At 34.8% G+C, this 18,803-nt stretch overlaps 1 protein-coding gene across 2 annotated transcripts in view; it reads right to left on the bottom strand.

Moving 5' to 3' along the window:
• The window catches only part of LOC129745652 (ras guanine nucleotide exchange factor V-like), a 163,776-nt gene extending 145,719 nt beyond the window's left edge, over positions 1-18,057 (bottom strand). Inside the window, exon 1 of one of the 2 annotated variants that reach the window (XM_055738874.1) lies at positions 16,563-18,057. In XM_055738874.1, the coding sequence (XP_055594849.1) occupies positions 16,563-16,631 (69 nt within the window). In that variant the 5' untranslated portion in view covers positions 16,632-18,057. The remainder of the gene's footprint in view (positions 1-16,562) is intronic. The other variant, XM_055738875.1, reaches the window with a different exon arrangement.
• Between the last annotated feature and the right edge of the window lie 746 nt (positions 18,058-18,803).

Genomic DNA, 18,803 nt, shown 5'->3' with positions numbered 1-18,803 from the left:
GTCCAAGGAACGATGAAAAACCCCCGACGGCTCTCCGAGGAAAGCAATCCGAGAAACATTTTCATTTTACTATCACGGCGCTGCGGATGACATCGCACAACTACAGCCACACCCGACTGAGGGGAGAAAAACGACAACGTCCTCAACGGGCACGAGCACAACGACGAGCAAAACCACCTTCATTCATCTCTGTTGTTTGGCAGGATCCCTGCTTGCTGTAGGACCAAGTTGCTCGTACCTGGCGTATAAATACTCACTCGGTCAGGCACCACCACGATTTCTAAACTTACTCCAACAAGCGTAAACGCGTAAAGCTCACGAGCGAGCGAATTTTCTCGGAAAGGGGGGATGAACTGGAAGAGAGGAGTACGCCGGAGTTCGTACTGTTCTGCCAATCGATTCAGGAAAAGAAAACGACGAATCGGTGAGCTTTCAATGGTTCTCGAAGGTGTAGGCGCTGATGTTGTTGCTCGGAAATTTTCGCTATTGATGAATAAATGTGAAGACATTTATTTGATTGTGGAGCTTCAGGAAACATCATTCAATGATTCGTGGGCCAAAATTTTGTGACCATCTGTCCATGCAACCATATGCTGTTAATTTGCTACATATTTCCTACCGAAAACAAGATTCTTCGAACACACAAAGATAAGCAGCATTTGTTGTAGCTTTTCAAGGAGCTCAATTGTAGCTGAATTAGCAAATATTTTCGCCAAGCATCCTACAGAAAAAGTTCTCCGGAATGTGTTTTTAATATTGAAATCAATGAGATTACTTTACTAATAAATTATCGTGAGTACCTCATTACTAAATAAAACTACCACTATCTGTTTAAGGTATACATCCAAAATACATACGATTAGGGTTAGTTCTTTTAGAAATTGGACACTTTATTTTGCTGATAACTCATTTAAAATAATGACAGCATTTTGTTGTCTGTAAAAGTACTTACTGATATATTTTTTTCAAAATTTTAAATTTACGTGTTTTTGAGATATTTACGATGCAAGAGAAAAAGAAAAAAAAAATTTGGCACAGTTTCCTTAAAAAACCAACATTTTCAAATTGGTTGCTGACAAAACCGTTGAATATTCAAAGAATTACCATTGTAGGTGGTGGAAAAGTATCCAAACAATGTCAAAAATGTCAACAAAGTTCAAATCAAGCATTTTAGTGAAGCACATAATCTAAAACTACGGTTAAGGGTCATTCGTGAAGTCAAGTCTCATACAAGAATTTTTAATTTTTAATAAGCAAAAAACTAAGTGTAGATCGTTGAAATGTTCAGCAAATTTTTTCTCCGATAAGCTGTTGCCTCGTTATGAATCATGTAAACCTAACCTCAAACAACAAATTTTTGCTAGTTCCAGAGCTCGTAAGCTGTATAGCCGGTACCGAGCAATGAGACAGGTAATTTCTGATGGACGACAAAACTTATGAAAACCCCTATTTCAAACCAATTCCAGCGGTTGAATCCTATAATATTTCTGATCGTGGCAAGGTCCCTTGCAGATTAAAGTTTATATTTGCTGATTGTTTTGTAAAAAATACAATGATTTATCAAGACTCTATTTCTGTGGAAAAAACAACCATTTTCAAAGCGGAAACTTTGATTTTCGCTGTTTTTAAAAGACCAAAAAGAGTAATCTTGTGTATACTCTTCGTAACCTACGATCTATATGTACTTATCAAAAATACTTTAATATTAATCTCATGATGGATTTACTTCGATTTTGTCCGGTTTTACCAGCAGAAATTCCATTAAAAACGCTTTCAAGTGGCTCGGAAATAATCATGTTTTGTTAATTTCGAAACAGCTGTATCCCCCAAATTGCCCTCAGTTTCTTTCAAAGAGAAGTATTAAACCAGAAAGTAGCAGAAGTTGAAGGAGAAGGATGCAGTCACCTACAAAACCGATTAGACGAAGTACGAGTTGGAAAAACTTATCAGTATTATGACTGAAAAAGTGTGCGCCTTCCGATGGGAGCTACCTATTTAGAATAAAATAGTAATTTTTTTTAACGAAAAACGAAAAACAATTTTTTTCAAATTTTTTCATGAATTATCATAAGATTACCTTTATTTCCTTCATAGAAAGTATTTCGAACAAACGAATGGTTTTTGAGATACACGCATTCGTAACTGTCCCATTTCTAAAAGAACTAAGCTTCACAAGTAGAAATCCAGTCGATAAATCAAATGCTGAAAACTCTTGAAAGATACAAAATTCAACTTTGAAACAAGTTTTGAAGCCTACTAGCTTAATTTAGAATTAAGCCCTTTGACTCCTTTCTCTAAAGATGTTAATCATTTTGAAAATAAGTAGTTAACTTAGTCTCAAGACCATAAAATTTTTGTAGGAAAATTGGACTTTCAACTCCTGTAAAACATTATTGCAAATGTTTTCTATATGTTTAAACATTTCATTGAAAACTTTTATACTTCAACGCCAATGAAAAAATATATTTGGTCATTATGAGCAAATTTATGTGTTTCTTAATAACTTTTGACTTCGTTTTTTATCGAATTCCCAAGTGTGAAATTTTGATTGATAATTGATGAATTATAATACCATTGAATCCTTTTGAGTCTTATTTCAATTAAATTAAAAACATTAAAATTCGGAAACGTGATTTTTTTTAATTATTAAATTTGAAATCAGGCAAAAAACATGTACGAGATAAATCCCAAAAATTTTCAGCTAAAAAATATGATACCGTATTTTAAACATTCCAATCCAGGTTATGCAACATGATTACAAATCTCACACATCCAGGTTATTTAATAAACACATGTTAAATACATCTCAATAACTTAAAGTCAAATAATCAAGACTTCAATTTCAGTTTTTTGGGCCAATCTACAAAATGTATATGGTCACTTTTGCAAAATTCGATCATGAGTTTTTTCGTATACATCCGTTGCCACCCTTGGATTTGAACAGTGGTTTTCAAAGTTGTCCCGATCGCCGACTCGAAGTGGTTCCAATCCGCGAAAAGCTGGAAAAAGTCATATTTTCAAGTCAGCAACAGCAAAATTGTATATTCAGGATTCAAATCCTGAATGTTAGAGGAAAGTTTCTAGGACTTTTTTACACCTTTCATGGAACAAATTTGAATGACAACTTCAACACAAAAAATAAAAAAAAATAGGATTTTTTAATCTGAACTAGAAACAATTAAAAACGGCATCTAAATCTATAAAATAATTTAAATGTCTATACGGCAGTGATAAATTATAATATATTTGAAAATATTGAGATAAAAAACATCCTCAATATCATTTATTTATAGGGGAGAGTGGGGATACTTGATCCCCTTTTCTTATTTTCACCATATCTTTTTGGAAAAATTTAGCAACTCGCCGTCTTTGACATTTTCTGACAGCTTGTAACTTCAAGTTTCTATGCTCCAAAAATTAGAACGATACTTGAACCCGTTGATGAACTAGAAGCATTTTCGTGGGAGTAAAAAAATTGCGATTTTTCTGAAGTTAGGGTAGACTTGATCCCCTATTGAAGGAGACTTGATCTTTTATTCAGGAAGCCCTAATCCTTGTATAAAAATGAAACAAAACCCCAAGACAGAATGTTAATTGACTATTTTGGTCATGTTTGTTCTCATTTCACAATTTTTAGCAGACATAAGAAGAAAATTCTATAACTTTGTCTCAACGCTAATAATATTGCATACTTAAAGGCGCTATTTTTATACTTAAGAGAAAATTAATTATTTTTGCTCTTTTCTTCAGACAATTGTTTGATAAATATTAGTTTTTGGATAAATATTAGTAATTTCGTAATCAGCAATCATAACGATCATTTCAGAAGAAGAATATGCCGTTTGGAAGGGGGATCAATTGAACCCAACTCTAGGGGATCAATTGTACCCATAATCAACATTTTAGAAAACTTTTTCTGAAAAAAGTTGAGAGTTTTCCATTGCTTTGAAAATACGGCATTATGAAGTTCATTTTACACTCGAACGATTGATACATTGGAACAAATATTTTTTTCATAATTTTCCCATGTAAGGAGCATTTTAAAGTGATGAAAAAAGATCTTCAAGTTACATTTTGTGAAATTTTTCAAACAAAGTTCAATTACTCAAACAATTATTTTGTTAAAAATTTTAAAACAACAAGCATTGTTATTTTGCTCATTTTGGCACATTTTTCTAGAACATTTGATCTTTGTAAGACATTCCAGTTTCGAGATATAGCTAAGGAATCAAGTATCCCCAGGGATCAAGTATCCTCATTCTCCCATATATATAAAAAGCAATTTCTGTGGGTTTGTTTGTTTGTCCTCTATAGACTCAGCCGTCTTAAGAGCTAGAGAGCTGAAATTTGGCATGGATGCTCATTAGGACCAGGAATGATGAAAAATGTTTTCAGAATTTCGGTCGACCCCTTCCGAAGGGGGTCGTCCATACAAGACAAATATTGTTTTCACGTTATTGACGTTATTTTTTGTCGGATCGTGGTGAAAATTTGCACATAGGAGTTTTGAAAGATAAGAAATCGATTTCAGGTATTAAATTTGGGGTCAGGGGGCGGCAAAAGGGGTCGTCCATATTAACTTTTCAATATTTTTGTTATATTGACGTTATTATTCATCGGATTGAGAAGAAAATTTGCACTCGGATGTTTTTAGGGACGAGCAATCGATTGCTGGTATAAAATTTTGTGTAAGGGGTCAGCCAAAGGGGTCGTCCGTATTCACTGTTCGCTATTTTTGCGATATTGACGTTATTATAAATCGGATTCAGATGAAAAGTGGTACACGAGAGTTTCGAATGACAAACAATCGATTTCAGGTATCCAATTTTGTGTAAGGGGTCGTCAAAAGGGGTCGTCCATATAAACTTTTCAATATTTTTGTGATATTTACGTTATTATTCATCGGATTGTGGAGAAAATTTGCGTTCTAATATTTTAAAGGACATGCAATGTATTGCTGGTATCAAATTTTGTGTAAGGGACCAGCCAAAGGGGTCGTCCATATTGACTGTTCGCTATTTTTGCGATATTGACGTTATTATACATCGGATTCAGATGAAAATTGGTACACGAGAACTTTAAATAACGTGCAAACGATTTAAGGTATCAAATTCAGTGTAAGTGACTGGCAAAAGGGGTCATCCATGTTACCTTTTAATTTTTTTTGTGATATTGACGTTATTATACATCGGATTGAGGTGAAAATTTGTACATAGGAATTATTAAGGGCGAACAATTATTCCAATTATCCAATTTTAGGTCAGGGGACGGCCAAAGGGGTCGTCCATATTAACTTTTCACTGATTTTTTGCGATATTGACGTTATCATGCGATGCATTGTTTTGAAAATTTGCACACGGGAGTATTGAGGGAAGGGCAATAGATTTCAGAAATCAAATTTCGTAAAAGAGGCCTCCAATCTGCAATGACCGAGCCGACATTTATACACGGGGGTTCAGACGGTCAATTGATTACTGATTTCAATATTTATATCAAAGGGCAAAAAGGGGGGTCTTCCATATTAACTGTTAAATTTGTCTCAGCAACAATAACGTGAGTTTGTATTGCATGAAGACGAAAATTCATATACGGTTTTTTTTTTGGAACTGTCAATTTATTCCTGATTTCAAATTTTGTAGCAAACGACAGAAAAAGTGATCGAACATATAACGTGTTCCACATTTTTGCAATGATTGCTCAACAATGCATTCGAAAATGCGTCTGGAAAATGCCTGACAATTGACATTCATTCAAACTGTTCATGACGTATTCTAAATTGAAAGCGAAACGGAGTTCGTATGGGATAGCTAGTGAATTTATAAAGTTTCACTTAGTTGAGAACCCAAAATTTGATGATAAAAACAAAATCGATTCACTCTTTTTATTTTACGGAAGCAAAAACATATCGTGCGCTGCCGATCGTCGTGATAAATATACCGTTGAAAACCTCAACAAACACATATCTTAAAGTCAGCTGCTAGTTTTTGCTTTATTTTGAGTACGATAGCTTTGGGCGGAACGTGGTTCAAAAATAAAAATTTTAAAATACAGCCCTCGTTCGATTTTGACATAACGCTCGAACATCGAATGTTGCCAAAATCGATTGTTGCCATAATCGAATCAAAACAATCAAAAAAAATTATAAAGCACTCAAACATGACGAAAAAAAATTATAAAGCACTTAAAAATGACGAAAATGATTGAAATTCCAAAAAACAACAAATACAAACAAAAGAAAAGAAATAACAATAAATATCTGAAAAAAGATGCTCAATGACAAAAATGACAAATATGATAAAAATTACATTCAATAACATTCTTAATATAACAACAAAAAAAGTTCCAAATGTGTCAAAAATGATTTAAAAAAATAAAATGACTATTAACGTTTATCAACAAGAAGACTGGATTCCTGTGAAATCTGGGACAAAACATGTCGAAACAGGTGCCAAACAATTTGAAATTACATATTTGATAACGAAATAGATGAAAATCGAATTTGTGTAAGATATTTTCAAAATAGTTGTTAAAAATAACGTATCCGTATTAAACACACAAGAGAAAAAAAAAAGAAAGAAATAACTTAAAATTAAAAGTTTTCATTCAATCACAGCAGCAGTGTTAAAATCGTATCGAAGAATTAAATAAAAATTTATGTTCATTTTGAAATTTTTGTTTTCTCGAGGGATTATTCGGATTCGTTATAGCTTATTCATCCCGAACATTTTGAAACTTATTTAAAATCGTTTATTAATACAAAATCTTAAGTTTTTCAAAGAGAAATTTCAGTTGTTTGTTTAACTTAGCAAATAATCTGAATAAACCCGGCAAAATCCGGAATGTTTTAAAAAATATCTGGGCATCCAGGCCAGATTTAACTTATGACGAATTCTTAATTGGATTTTTGGCAAGCCTGGTTATAACAAGAAAATCTGGAATAAACAATAATCAAAGTTTATAGCGATATTCGTCAGTATTCTTCTGTACGATCTACAGTGAAAGGTATACAGATATCCCTAAGATGTTTTGCAAAACTAAAAGTTTTTGATGAGTGTATAGCTCTTTTAACATTACTTTAGGATATTTCATAAATTATCCAAAATCATTTGAAAAATTTGACAAGTATGTTATTGTATGAATTAAAATGATAAATATTCGACCTATTCGGTGTGCCGAATATTCGGCTAAACGGTTTTTTGGCGATATTCGGTACATCTCTAAAGAAATATTCAATTTTTCAGTATAAGCCTCAAAATCTGTTTGGAAAATTTTAGAAAAATTTAAGAAGCATTGAAAAAAAATCAATTTTTAATTTTTTTTTCAACTTTCCGCATACAATCTTCAATCAAAAAAAAATTTGCCGTTTTTTAAATTTTGAACCACTATGCGCTGAGGCATTGAAAGTCTATATGAATATATAGTGTGTGAAGTATAAATTCAATAATACATATTGATAATTGATTTCTCCAGCTGAATAACTATTTGAACTGAGTGCTAAAAACTAATTTAAACCGATTTTTATAAATTCCAGCTTTAAGAACCAACGATTATCTGGAAAAACCAGCGTATTAAACTTTTAAGAAATTAAATCTAAAGTTTATATAACTGTACAAGTCAATTTCATTGGTTAATTAATAACTTTTGAGTTACTGTTGGTCATCAATGAGTTCAATTTTACCATACGATTATGATAAATCTCGAACGGGTTTTACTGCGAGTTCAAACTAGTGATATCTAAGAATGTTTACATTGATTACAATAGTTAATAGGATAATTGTGTCCAAGAATGTAAAAATTGAAATAAAACTCAAATATCACCTTTCTCATTACATTAGAAAATAAGCGATTTCGGTTCCTAGATGGTTTGTTTTTGATAACTTTGAAATACTATAAATGGAGTATTGAACAAGAAAAAATGATCATAAAATTGTGTGAAATTAAACAGCGAAAAAAGTGCACATACAATTGAAAACATACTAAGTGAGTCTCCAACAAGGTTCGTCTATTTAGACTCTTAGTTAATAAAACGTGAATATTCCATTGTACGGGGGATCTCCCTCTCTTGAAAGAAATAAATTTGAAAATTCGAAGATAAAAAATATCCAGCCAAATCTATTCAAGCTTCCTAAAAATGGTGGGTTCAAAAATGTTTTTCGTGATAGGATGAATAAGCAATAATAAGCATTCAAGGGAAATTATTTTAAATTTCTACTACCTAATAATAAAATAACAAATGACAACAAAACTTTCAAAAGACTAACAAACTGGCAATGTTTACGTGGCCAAACATGGGCAAATTTCTTATAATGATGGATACAAAGCTTCCAAAATTTCGAAATTATCAACTCATTTTCATTCCTGTTTTATGTTCAAAAAGTTTCAGGAAATTTAAAAACCATTAGTATTCATATTGATCTCTGGGAACAATTTATTGGAATTGTCATTTCAGTCAACTTCCGACATGTTGATTTCTCTATGTCGACATTATGATGTCTCTCTTGGAGGATTGTTTTGATTAGGTTCTTCTGTCGAATCAAACGTAACTCACGAAGAAAAAAAAACGTGAGCCTACTTCTGCGAACGCAATCTTCCCAACCTCGGTGAGTGTTTTGAACCCAAATATAACTGCCAGCATTAAAACCGTTCATAGAACGAAAAGAAAAACCCAAACATAACGCACGCACACATAGTCATTGATTGTTTTCCGGATTTTCCAATGATATGCACTTCACACCGCACGTCGTTCAGGTATTTAGATCTAGTTGGGGGGCAATGAAAGTGCAACTCAATACATCGCATGGAAATTCTCGTGACTCATCTAACGAAAGCCTTTCTTCTATCAGAGGGCATTGTCCATTGTCATGAAGGTTTGGAATTTTTTTCTATCAGTTATTTACAAAACAACAATGTTATGTTATCACATTAAAGAGTTGACTACCTACGAAAAATAACTACTCTGTCAATCACTCCGTTGGGATTTTAGCGTTCCCAAAAGAATGATAATAAAAAGTACTTAAAAAATTCAAAATCCTAATTACATTTGAATCATAATAATTTTCTGGTTGACAATAATTAAGTCAAAATCATAATTATCTTTGCAAAATTGAACACTGTGGACAAATATTTTCACAAAAACAGTGCGAAGACGATCAAGTTTGGCAAATGTTATAATGAGCAGTATTTTACAAATGCATTAGCTTTTTTTCATTTCATATTATTTGATCAGCTCACCATCGACTAATGGCGCCGTCTATTAGCACTCAATATTATGTTTGTTTTATTGATTGTACAATAAAACCATCAACTGCTAAAAGAGCCTTATTGAGTACAAAATAACAATTATACGTAGTAACTTAATAAACAAATTTCAAGGAAATATCACCGTTAAAGCTCCTAAGAATTTGCGAACGTGAAGAGACATTTTTTTTCTGTTGCAAAAACCGTCTATGGATTTGTTTGGATACGTACCAACAGTTTCCACGGAATCGTACAAACCCAAACATACACATCAAAACCAACGCAAATGAGTTACCTTTTTACTTTTTCCAAAGGCACAGAAACCGAACACATTCACAAGCCAGTGAGTACCCTGATCTCAACAAACACGCGTATTTCGGAGGAAGCAAGAAGAAAAAAATAGCGATACTCATGGGGCACATAACAACATGCTTCCTTCCCTACTACACACGTTTTTGCCAGCATGGTTTTTCGATGCCAATCCATCCCCCTTACCCAACGATGTCAAACATCGATGTGTTGATGTTTCGGTATGAGGTAAGGCACTCTTGCGAGTTTGTTGCTTTCATCTAAAGTCAGTCAGTGGAACACGGATTGTGTGGGCTGAGTCAGTCAGTGAAGCCAGAGATGCCAGAGCTCATATTAAATTTACGACAATTTTATAAGATTTTGGTGCATAAGATTTTGATGCACAATTTTTTTTTCAGGCCAAGAATTTTAGAACTGGTTTGACAAATTTAGGCAAATCTGAAACCGTATTTTTAGCACGTATTTGGTCCGAACAAATCCGGGCAATTTGATCTAAAAACCTGGCAAAATCAGGGCATTTGATTTTAAAAAAATTCGATCAAAAATGCGGGCCATATCCGGATAAATTTGGTCAAACCCCAGGATTTACACAATACTAATCAAGAAAAAAAATTTTTTTTTTATGATATTCATCAGAAGTTTTTAAATTGTATTTTAGGTTTTCAAAAAACTATACATGATTATTTTAATAAACTTGCACAAAATATTTCGTTTTGGACGCATCAATAAAATTTTTTACAACACAAGCCGGACTGGATTTTTGACAAATTTTGTATTAATTATCTAACCGGGCACTTGGGCAACCTTAGTCTATTTATATGACGTATCTTATTTTGTTTAAAGCTGAAAAAAATCAAAACTTTCAATCGCTCGATAACCTCACCAATCTAAAGGTCATACATAAAATTGAATTTCAGATTGTAATTTATGACGTTAAAATCTTTGAAAAATTGACTCAGAGATGCTGTTCCTCAGTATTATTGCCAAAAACATAAAAAAAAACAAAAACCATAGCTTTTAGTATCAGCTATCGTTATTCACAAGAAAACGCTGTGAAGAGATAGCGATGCAATAGGTCCGATGAGCCATAAACATTTGTATATATTAGGGTGGCAGCCAAAGACACGATGTCGAATTTATAAAATCGGCCATAGACATTTTTTTATTCGTGTGTAAAATGTGTAAAATCTCAGTTCCATTGGCTTTATTTTTACGGTTCCTCGAAGCGCTCAAAGCTTCGATGGTTTGATCCTCAAAAATCATTTAACAGAATTTCCAAAGTAAATAGGGAAAATCGAAATTTTGTTTGATGGCAAATGAATCTAAAATGTATGAAACCTCTTGTTTAACCCATTAGAAAATTAAAACGAAAAAAAATCAATAATAACGCATTCTAAGTAGGTAACTTCATCACGCGATGTGTTGTAACAATCAGACAGAGATTTTACTCAAAAATAAGTGAATCATATTTTGATCATCGGTGAATTTTGAATATGTTTTGTTATTTTTTGAATTTGGACGTATCGACGAATTTTAAACTCAAAGTAGAATCCTACACTCAGGCAAATTCTTATTATAATTTTCATAAGATGCATCTTATGAACCGCTTTTTAGAGTGTAAAATAATGATTCATAAGAGTCTTATGAAATTCTTTCAATTTTCATACGATGTTCTTATGGAAAATAGAAGCAACGGCATTGTGAAAAAATAATGAACACATTCATTCATAGCATCAGTTTTTTTCATCATCTAACACTACGAAGCAATCGCCAGTTCATAGTTATTATAGTTTTCCTTCAATGTTAAATGTTATTGTAATCTCCGGAATGGTAAGTTCGATTTGATATTTTTGGTGTGATCGTTTATTATATTATAGTAAACTAAAACACATTATTTGTTTACTTTTCAGCAAGCTGATCGGCAAAAAACGCAAGGTCGAAGATTAAGTTGCGGCAACAAAAACTTTGATGGAGCCGTCTGTTGTACGCTGCTGATGGTGACCATGAATGATTTAATTTAAAACAAATTTGGCAAACAATAAAGTGAATGTTTTCAGCATGAAATATCTAGAATTATTCTTATTAGAAAGTGATTTACTGTTTCCATAAGAATCTCTTATGAAAAGCAACAACCTCTCATTGCAGTAGGCGTTCATCTTCATAATTCATTCGCGTCATAAGACAATCTTATGAATTTCATTAATTTTTCTTATGGCGCCACTTTATAAGAGAATCTTATGGCATACATAATAGTATTTTTCTGAGTGAAGTTTTAAAAAAACTGAAATGGTTACGTAGTGGATATGTCAAAGCTGGAGCGCTTCATTTTATTAATTGATCACACAGGAAAACTTGCAAATTTTGATTTTCTTTGCCCGAGTCGATTTTTTCTTTGACTTTATCTTTAGGCTACCTGAGCTGGGTAGAGAATCCGCTCAAGCTAAACCGATCAGAGCCGAGTAAATATCCACTTTTGGCTCTATTGCTCAAGATCAACTATCACACTATCACTGACTTTCTTCCGAAGTAACGGATCTTAGTCGCTTCCAGAACTGCTTGCGCTGCCGCTGCTTCTCGGAGATATCCGGAACCAACGATATCGACGAACTAAGAAGCTAACTGCTTCAACAAATTACTTTGGTTCACGACTTGACTGAACACTTTGTTTACATTTGTGTATTCCTGTTTTAGACAGTTTTTATTTTTTCATGACATTATCGTGTTCAGTGTAATATAATATTAATTTAACTTCATGTCGTTATGACATTCCGTGTCCTGTAATTTTCAGAAATTTCTAATTCAATGCTGTTATTATTTTTGTGTGACCAAAAAAAAAGTTGTAAAATTACATAATATACAATGTAACAAAAAAGAAGCATCGTATATGATGGAGTTTTCAGTGCGAGTTGAATATTACTCGTCTGTAAACTTCAAGAGACGTGTAAAATTAGAAAACATGTAAAATATTTAAGACGTGTAATATTCAATTCGCACTGAACATTCCATCATATTTGATGCTTCTTTTTATTAACATCATATGTGATGTAAAATTATATCAGATTATCGCGTTCTGTGTCAAGTAATATTTGTGTCATTAGAATTCCGTGCTTTTAAAGATTCAAAGTTTTTTGGCTTTACATTAATAAATCGCGTTCTACGTCATGAAATATTATAGGTTTTCAATTTTAGTGTTGTTAAGGATTTAGTTTTTTTTTTTGCTGTGTACCTATTCATCCGAGTGGTTAGTTTGGCAGACTCGCATCAAGGAGAGTGAGTCTGATGGGAAAAATATGCATAAAGTGAATATAAAATCCGCTCACAGGTAGGCTGATTTTAAATCCTTGAGTGGGAGTCTCTTGGTTTTGGTTCGCTTGGGAATTTTTTTGCACTCGCTTGAGTATTTGTTTTTGGCACGCTTGCACGCTCCTTTTTTAAACTCAAAATTTAGTAGTTTAAGTTCAAAACAATGTGTGCGTTTTTCTGTTTTGACTCCGATTCTTTTAGGAAAGTCTGAGATTTTTTTTTCAGAATTTGACTCAATGTTTTTCTGGCTTGCTTGAGTCGTTAGATTGTTACCGCCCTGAGTCGTTTTTCCTATTTGCTTGAGGCGTATGGAGCTTGGATTCGGCTCGTCGTCCATCGTGCGGAGAGCACTGGTAAAAATGATAAATTCGCTTCCCTTCACCTGTGTTATCCAGGCTGTATATACCGGGGCAGGAGTTTGGTGTCTGGTTTGAACCAAATTTGTTCTTTTCGCGCTGTTTGCTTGCGTCGCTGAATTCAGAGCGTTATGAAAGTTACAAGCGAGTCAATAACTTCTATCTGTAAATCTAATACATATAGAAATTGTTATTAAAAATGAAGGCATAAGTCAATTATGGTTATCATTTTAAAGGGACAATACGTTAATATTTATAATGGTCCATTTTAAAAATTTTAAAATTGTAAAACATTTTAAGTTATCATTGCCAAATTGCATTTTGAAATTTTAAAACAATAATTCAAGATTTATACTTCACTTTCCAAAAATTAAAATTTTAGAAATTTTATGTATTACAATTAAAAAATCAAAATTCCTAACTCAGGGTTCCAAATAAGCATTCAAAATTCACAATTCCAAATACCTTATTCAAATTTCGTCCATCAAAATTCAACATTCAACATTTTAAATTCAAGAAAACTCAAAATTCAAAATTCGACCAACAAAATCCATAATTATAAATTCGAATCCCCGATTTAAAATTCACAATTTAAAATGCCAAATTCAAAGTTCTAAATTCAAAAATCACAATTAAAAAATAAAAACACAACATTTGAAATTTAACATTCAAAATTCTTGTAGAATACAGGAAAACGAATCAATCATTTCTATCAATACACTCCACACGATGGACGACGAGCCAAATCTAAACTTCATACGCCTCAAGAGAGTAGGAAAAACGATCACAATCAAACGACTCAAGAAGCCAGAAAAACCTTGAGTCAAATAAAAATACTCAAAGCAGTCAAAAAAAAAATACTTAAGCAAGTCAAACCCAAGATTCCTCTTTACAACTCAAGGATTTAAAATCAGCCTACCTGTGAGTAGATTTTATTTTAACTCAAGGGTTTTTTATCCATCAGACTCAAGCTCCTTGAGATTCTACTGAACTCACCACCCAAAAAAAATTCACATCTGCAGTGCTTGAGCTCATTTTCTAGTCGCCTAATTTAACTCTACTCATCACTTGAGCGATTTTTTTTTCGCGCGAGTAAGCGTAGTTTGATGAGTAAGGTTAAAAAAGAAATTTTGATTTTTTTACTCTCTCTCAGCCTTGGGAGGATTTTTTTATTATTTAGCACCACACTCACGTTTGTATTAGCCGATTTTAGCTCTTTGAGTTGATTTTTTGCAAGCCTGCACCCAGGTGGTAAATCCTTTTTACGGGTTTCATTCCAAATCACGGCCGTTCCCCAGTATGCTAATCTGGGTTCATGGGTGAAATTGGTCGGCTATGTAACCCTACATCATAAAGTCCTCCTGGGGCCTCTGGCCATAGTTTTCATACGGACCTACAAAAGAGGCTATACCTGTGATGGAGGACGAAGCCCGCGCTTCTGCGCTCATCGGCTTACTCGTTTTTAAGCCAAACTCTAACATTGTACTTGATTATACCCTGCTTCATATTACGATTCCAGACACAGGACCTTTCCTCTGCAACTTGAGGTCCGGGCTTTACTAGTAATTCGAGGCTTGCTTGGTTACCACTAAGATCGTGTGCTCCGCCTCTAGTCGAGTCCACTTTTAAAGATGGAGATAGTCGAAGACATCAGCCGTGAGATTCGTCGGCGAATGATCAGCGGAGGTCGTGCCTACTATGGACTCCACAAGCAACTGCAGTCGAGAAGACTTAGCCCTCGCACAAAGAGTAACGCTCATTAGACCGGTTATTCTCTACGGGCATAAGACATGGATATTGCTGGAGGAGGACCTACGAACACTCAGATTACTCGAGCGACGAGTGTTAAGAACCATCTTTGGTGGCGTGCAAGAGAACAGAATGTGAAGGCGAAGGATGAACCATGAGCTCGCGCGAATCTACGGCGATCCTAGTATCCAGAAGGTGGTGAAGGCTGGTCGGATACGCTGGGCAGGAAATGTTTCGAGAATGCCGGATGACTATCTTACAAAACAGGTATTCGCTAGGAGTCCGGTAGGAACAAGACGAGCAGGGGCTCAACTAGTAAAGTGGTTAGACCAAGTGAAGCGTGATTTGGCGAATGTGGGATGTCAGAGAAATTGGAGAATACCAAGGACCGAGTGAGTTTAAGGAATTATGTTCGTCAAGTTATGTCGTGAGACGGAATGCTACGAAAATAAAAAAATAAATTTAGAATCCAGACCTCCCCTCTAGCGACTTGAGATCTTGGCTCCGCTTGTGTTGGCTCGATGCCCTCTCCTTTGTCGAATCGAGAGCAGTTTATCCTAGACTCACGTCCGGGACTTGACGGTATAACTCGGAACTACGGTTTTTATGGGGAACTTTCTTCCAAATTAGGTTAATTTCCAGAGCTGCGAATGGTCAGTGTCAGACAGCCAATATCAGTCGACTTTGATACTGATTTGCATGTCATGCGATACTGATTTTTGATATTCCTGCTCGACAGACATTTTAGTTTGATCATTCAATTCTTAGACGACTTTGATATTCTTTCGATGACATTAACTACCAGAGGTCAGGTCGTACGAAATTGATTAAAAATTACCAGCCTTGTTGATGTCACATAGGAATGCATTTTTTACTATTCTAGTAAAAACAAATAATATGACAGTTTTGACTGAAAATTGGGTAAACTAAAAATAGTTTAAAATGAAATCAGACTGACGCTTCTGCTTGTGAAAAACTGTAGAAGATTAAGACTTCTGTTTTTTGAGAAAAAATGGCAACATATTAGGAATTTAAAGCTTTACGAAATTAAGGAGTCTTTCCTCAGAATTTTTGAATGTAAAATAAAATACAAAATTAGAAATCATAGTCAAAACTTAAATCAGTATTCCGAGATTTAAAACTTAAAATTAAAAATCTGGGCTCAGAATCAGTATTTAGATTCTGGCACCCCTTCCAGACGCACAATTCGCAAAAATCCTCTCCCCAATTTTATGAGCTGATTGTAGGTACAGACTGTTGTTGGTAAGAAGGCCTACCATGGGCCCTCATCATGCATGGCTCTTGCCTTCTGTTGAATATATACACACATACGATAGTAGTAGGCGTTGTATAGCACAGAGCACTTACTATATGGGCCAAGTCTTCTCTTTCGGTATGCGACGATTGTCACAGGCCGAAACAAAAAAAAAAGTTTACGTATAAATGAGTTGGTCTATTCGCAGACAAACAGAAAAGTGCATGCAACAAAACAAAAATGGCGTCCAACCCAAAAGTTACCTACTTTTGTTTTTGTGATTGTTTTTATCAATCGGTCTAATTTTAGGCCCTAAGTCGGACCAATGCAACGAATTTCGGTGAAGCACTTACCTTCTCATTGACCGGATTTTCATCGTTGATTGATTGTGTGCGAAGTTTGTGCGTTAGATACTTGATCATATTTGCTGCTTATGCTAGATTGTATTTCTTCTTATTGTATACTTCTTTTCCGAATTACTTGGTACTTGAATATATTTTTTGTTTTTTTTTGCTTCCACGAGAAGGTTGTACGATTTGCACTGTTGTTTTCTTTTATTTTTTATTTTGGTATTCCTGATTTTCCATCTCTACGAGCGAACCGAGCAAAACGAACGAACGAATACAAAACTGGTTTAACGAATTCAGAACAATTCGTTGTTGTACAACTTAGGATAGAGAACCAAATGAAAGCTTAGCGCAGCGATGTGGAGGAAACCGCAAATGATTAATTGGTCAAGAATTAACTTGATTTCAGAGTTTCACCGCTTTTTATTCATCGGTTTCTGCACCAGGAACAGGAAAAACAACAACAAAAGCCCAAACCTTCGAAGGGCTGTCGGAATGCTGTCGGTTTTGAGGTGCAATAAAATTTTATCGATTTTTCCGATTCATGCACTTTTCTGCTCTCCGACTATGAGTTTTGGAGGCTAGATTTAAAACTTTTTTCCATAAATTTCAGGAGATACGATGAACTTCCAAGAATCTGATCCTTTCATTTGTCAACTGGGGTATTCACAGTTGCATATAAAAACCAGACCACTGCCGGGAAAATCTTCTTTGGGGGTAAATTCGAGACAAGATTTATTGACTTCCCCCGTCAAAACAGAGTCCGATTGTGATTCATGGAATTTTCACACGCGCACAAATTTTACGTCACCGTTCCGCGGAAAATCAAACAAGAATTGGAAAAACTTAGTCCTTTAGTAGATGTCCTGTGGGCTGAACAAATATAAATGGCGATACTGATAGAATTGAACAAGACACGGAAACAGAAAGTTTGTATCCAGCTAACTGTGGCACGTCTTCCTACTGCTGCAAATCCTACCCAATCCTTTCGACTCGTTCCGTTCCGGCCTCCAAACCCACAGGTCACACACTTGACACTCCTCCGACTGACTACTTGCACTCTCGCGTCAGAGATGCACACGCAGCATCATCACATCACAACACAACACGCCACTCACTTGCGATAGCTATGCTCTGGCTGGCCCCCTTTGTGATAGTCTTGGTCACGATGATAACTCACAGCATTCACAGTGGCACAGGTTTGTTTGCGGAAATGAGTGACCCGTTTTTATGCTTACAGCAATCAACAGAACAAGAGTTACCTTGTGCCAGACCGAACACGAAAACAAAACCACCAATACTAGCAAACCTCAGGACAAACCCCCCCGATGCTCAGTATGCTGTAGAGGGTAGAATTTCACGCACGCGACAAAACACGCGAGTTACTACAGGAGCCGTTCTAGCGAAAGCAAGCCTGGCAGACAAGACAAGCAGCAGCAGCAGCAACAAACATGTTCAAAATCGAACCAGCAACGAACAGCAAGCAAATCCACGCAAGAACGCGACCAAACTCTCCGACTCTCGGCAGAAATCTGAGCATGGTACGAGCTGGTGAGTAATGTTTTAATGGTTGTTAGGGGGTATCATACCTACCTAACCTACCCAGCGTTCGTTTTTCTCTTCACGTTCAAAAGAAAATAAATAAAACTCCACCGACCCCCTCGGCTTTTTTGAGCTAACATACCCCCTCCCACCCCCAGCAGCCATCCCGTTTTGGGTGTTGTGGTCGAGTACAACTTTGCCAACAGCCGGCAATCTTCCGGTGCTCGCCGTAAAGCGACAATAATGGAAAATAGAGTCTTTCGTTCGGTGGGTAATACATATGTCTCTGTTTCAGTCTGTTTAGGGTATTTGAGCTGATTTTAATTTTAACTAAAAAATTAGAGCCTCCATAATGTGTTGCCGAAGATGTTACAAATTACTGCTTTGGTCAAATATAACTCAGGTTTGACAGCTTACTAAAAAATGAGATTGACACAACGTCAAAAAGAGCTAGTTTCTAAACTTCATTAAAAAAAACTTTAACAATTCAAGACAAGTTTAACACATTCTTCTGGTTACACAGCAAAAAATAATGTAACGATGGACAATGTAATGAGAGATGATGTAGCATTAGAGATTTCTGTTTCAATAATACATCTAAACGATGTACACAATGCGAATACGTCGTGTAGTGAATATCAAAACTTTCTATGTGATATCGCATCAAGTAGTCAATGTTTTCCTCAATTGACGTTCAAATTGTTT

The sequence above is a fragment of the Uranotaenia lowii genome, chromosome 2 (genome assembly GCF_029784155.1).
Source record: "Uranotaenia lowii strain MFRU-FL chromosome 2, ASM2978415v1, whole genome shotgun sequence".
In the NCBI taxonomy this organism is placed as follows: Eukaryota; Metazoa; Arthropoda; class Insecta; order Diptera; family Culicidae; genus Uranotaenia; species Uranotaenia lowii.
This window is presented reverse-complemented; position numbering and strand designations above follow the sequence as displayed.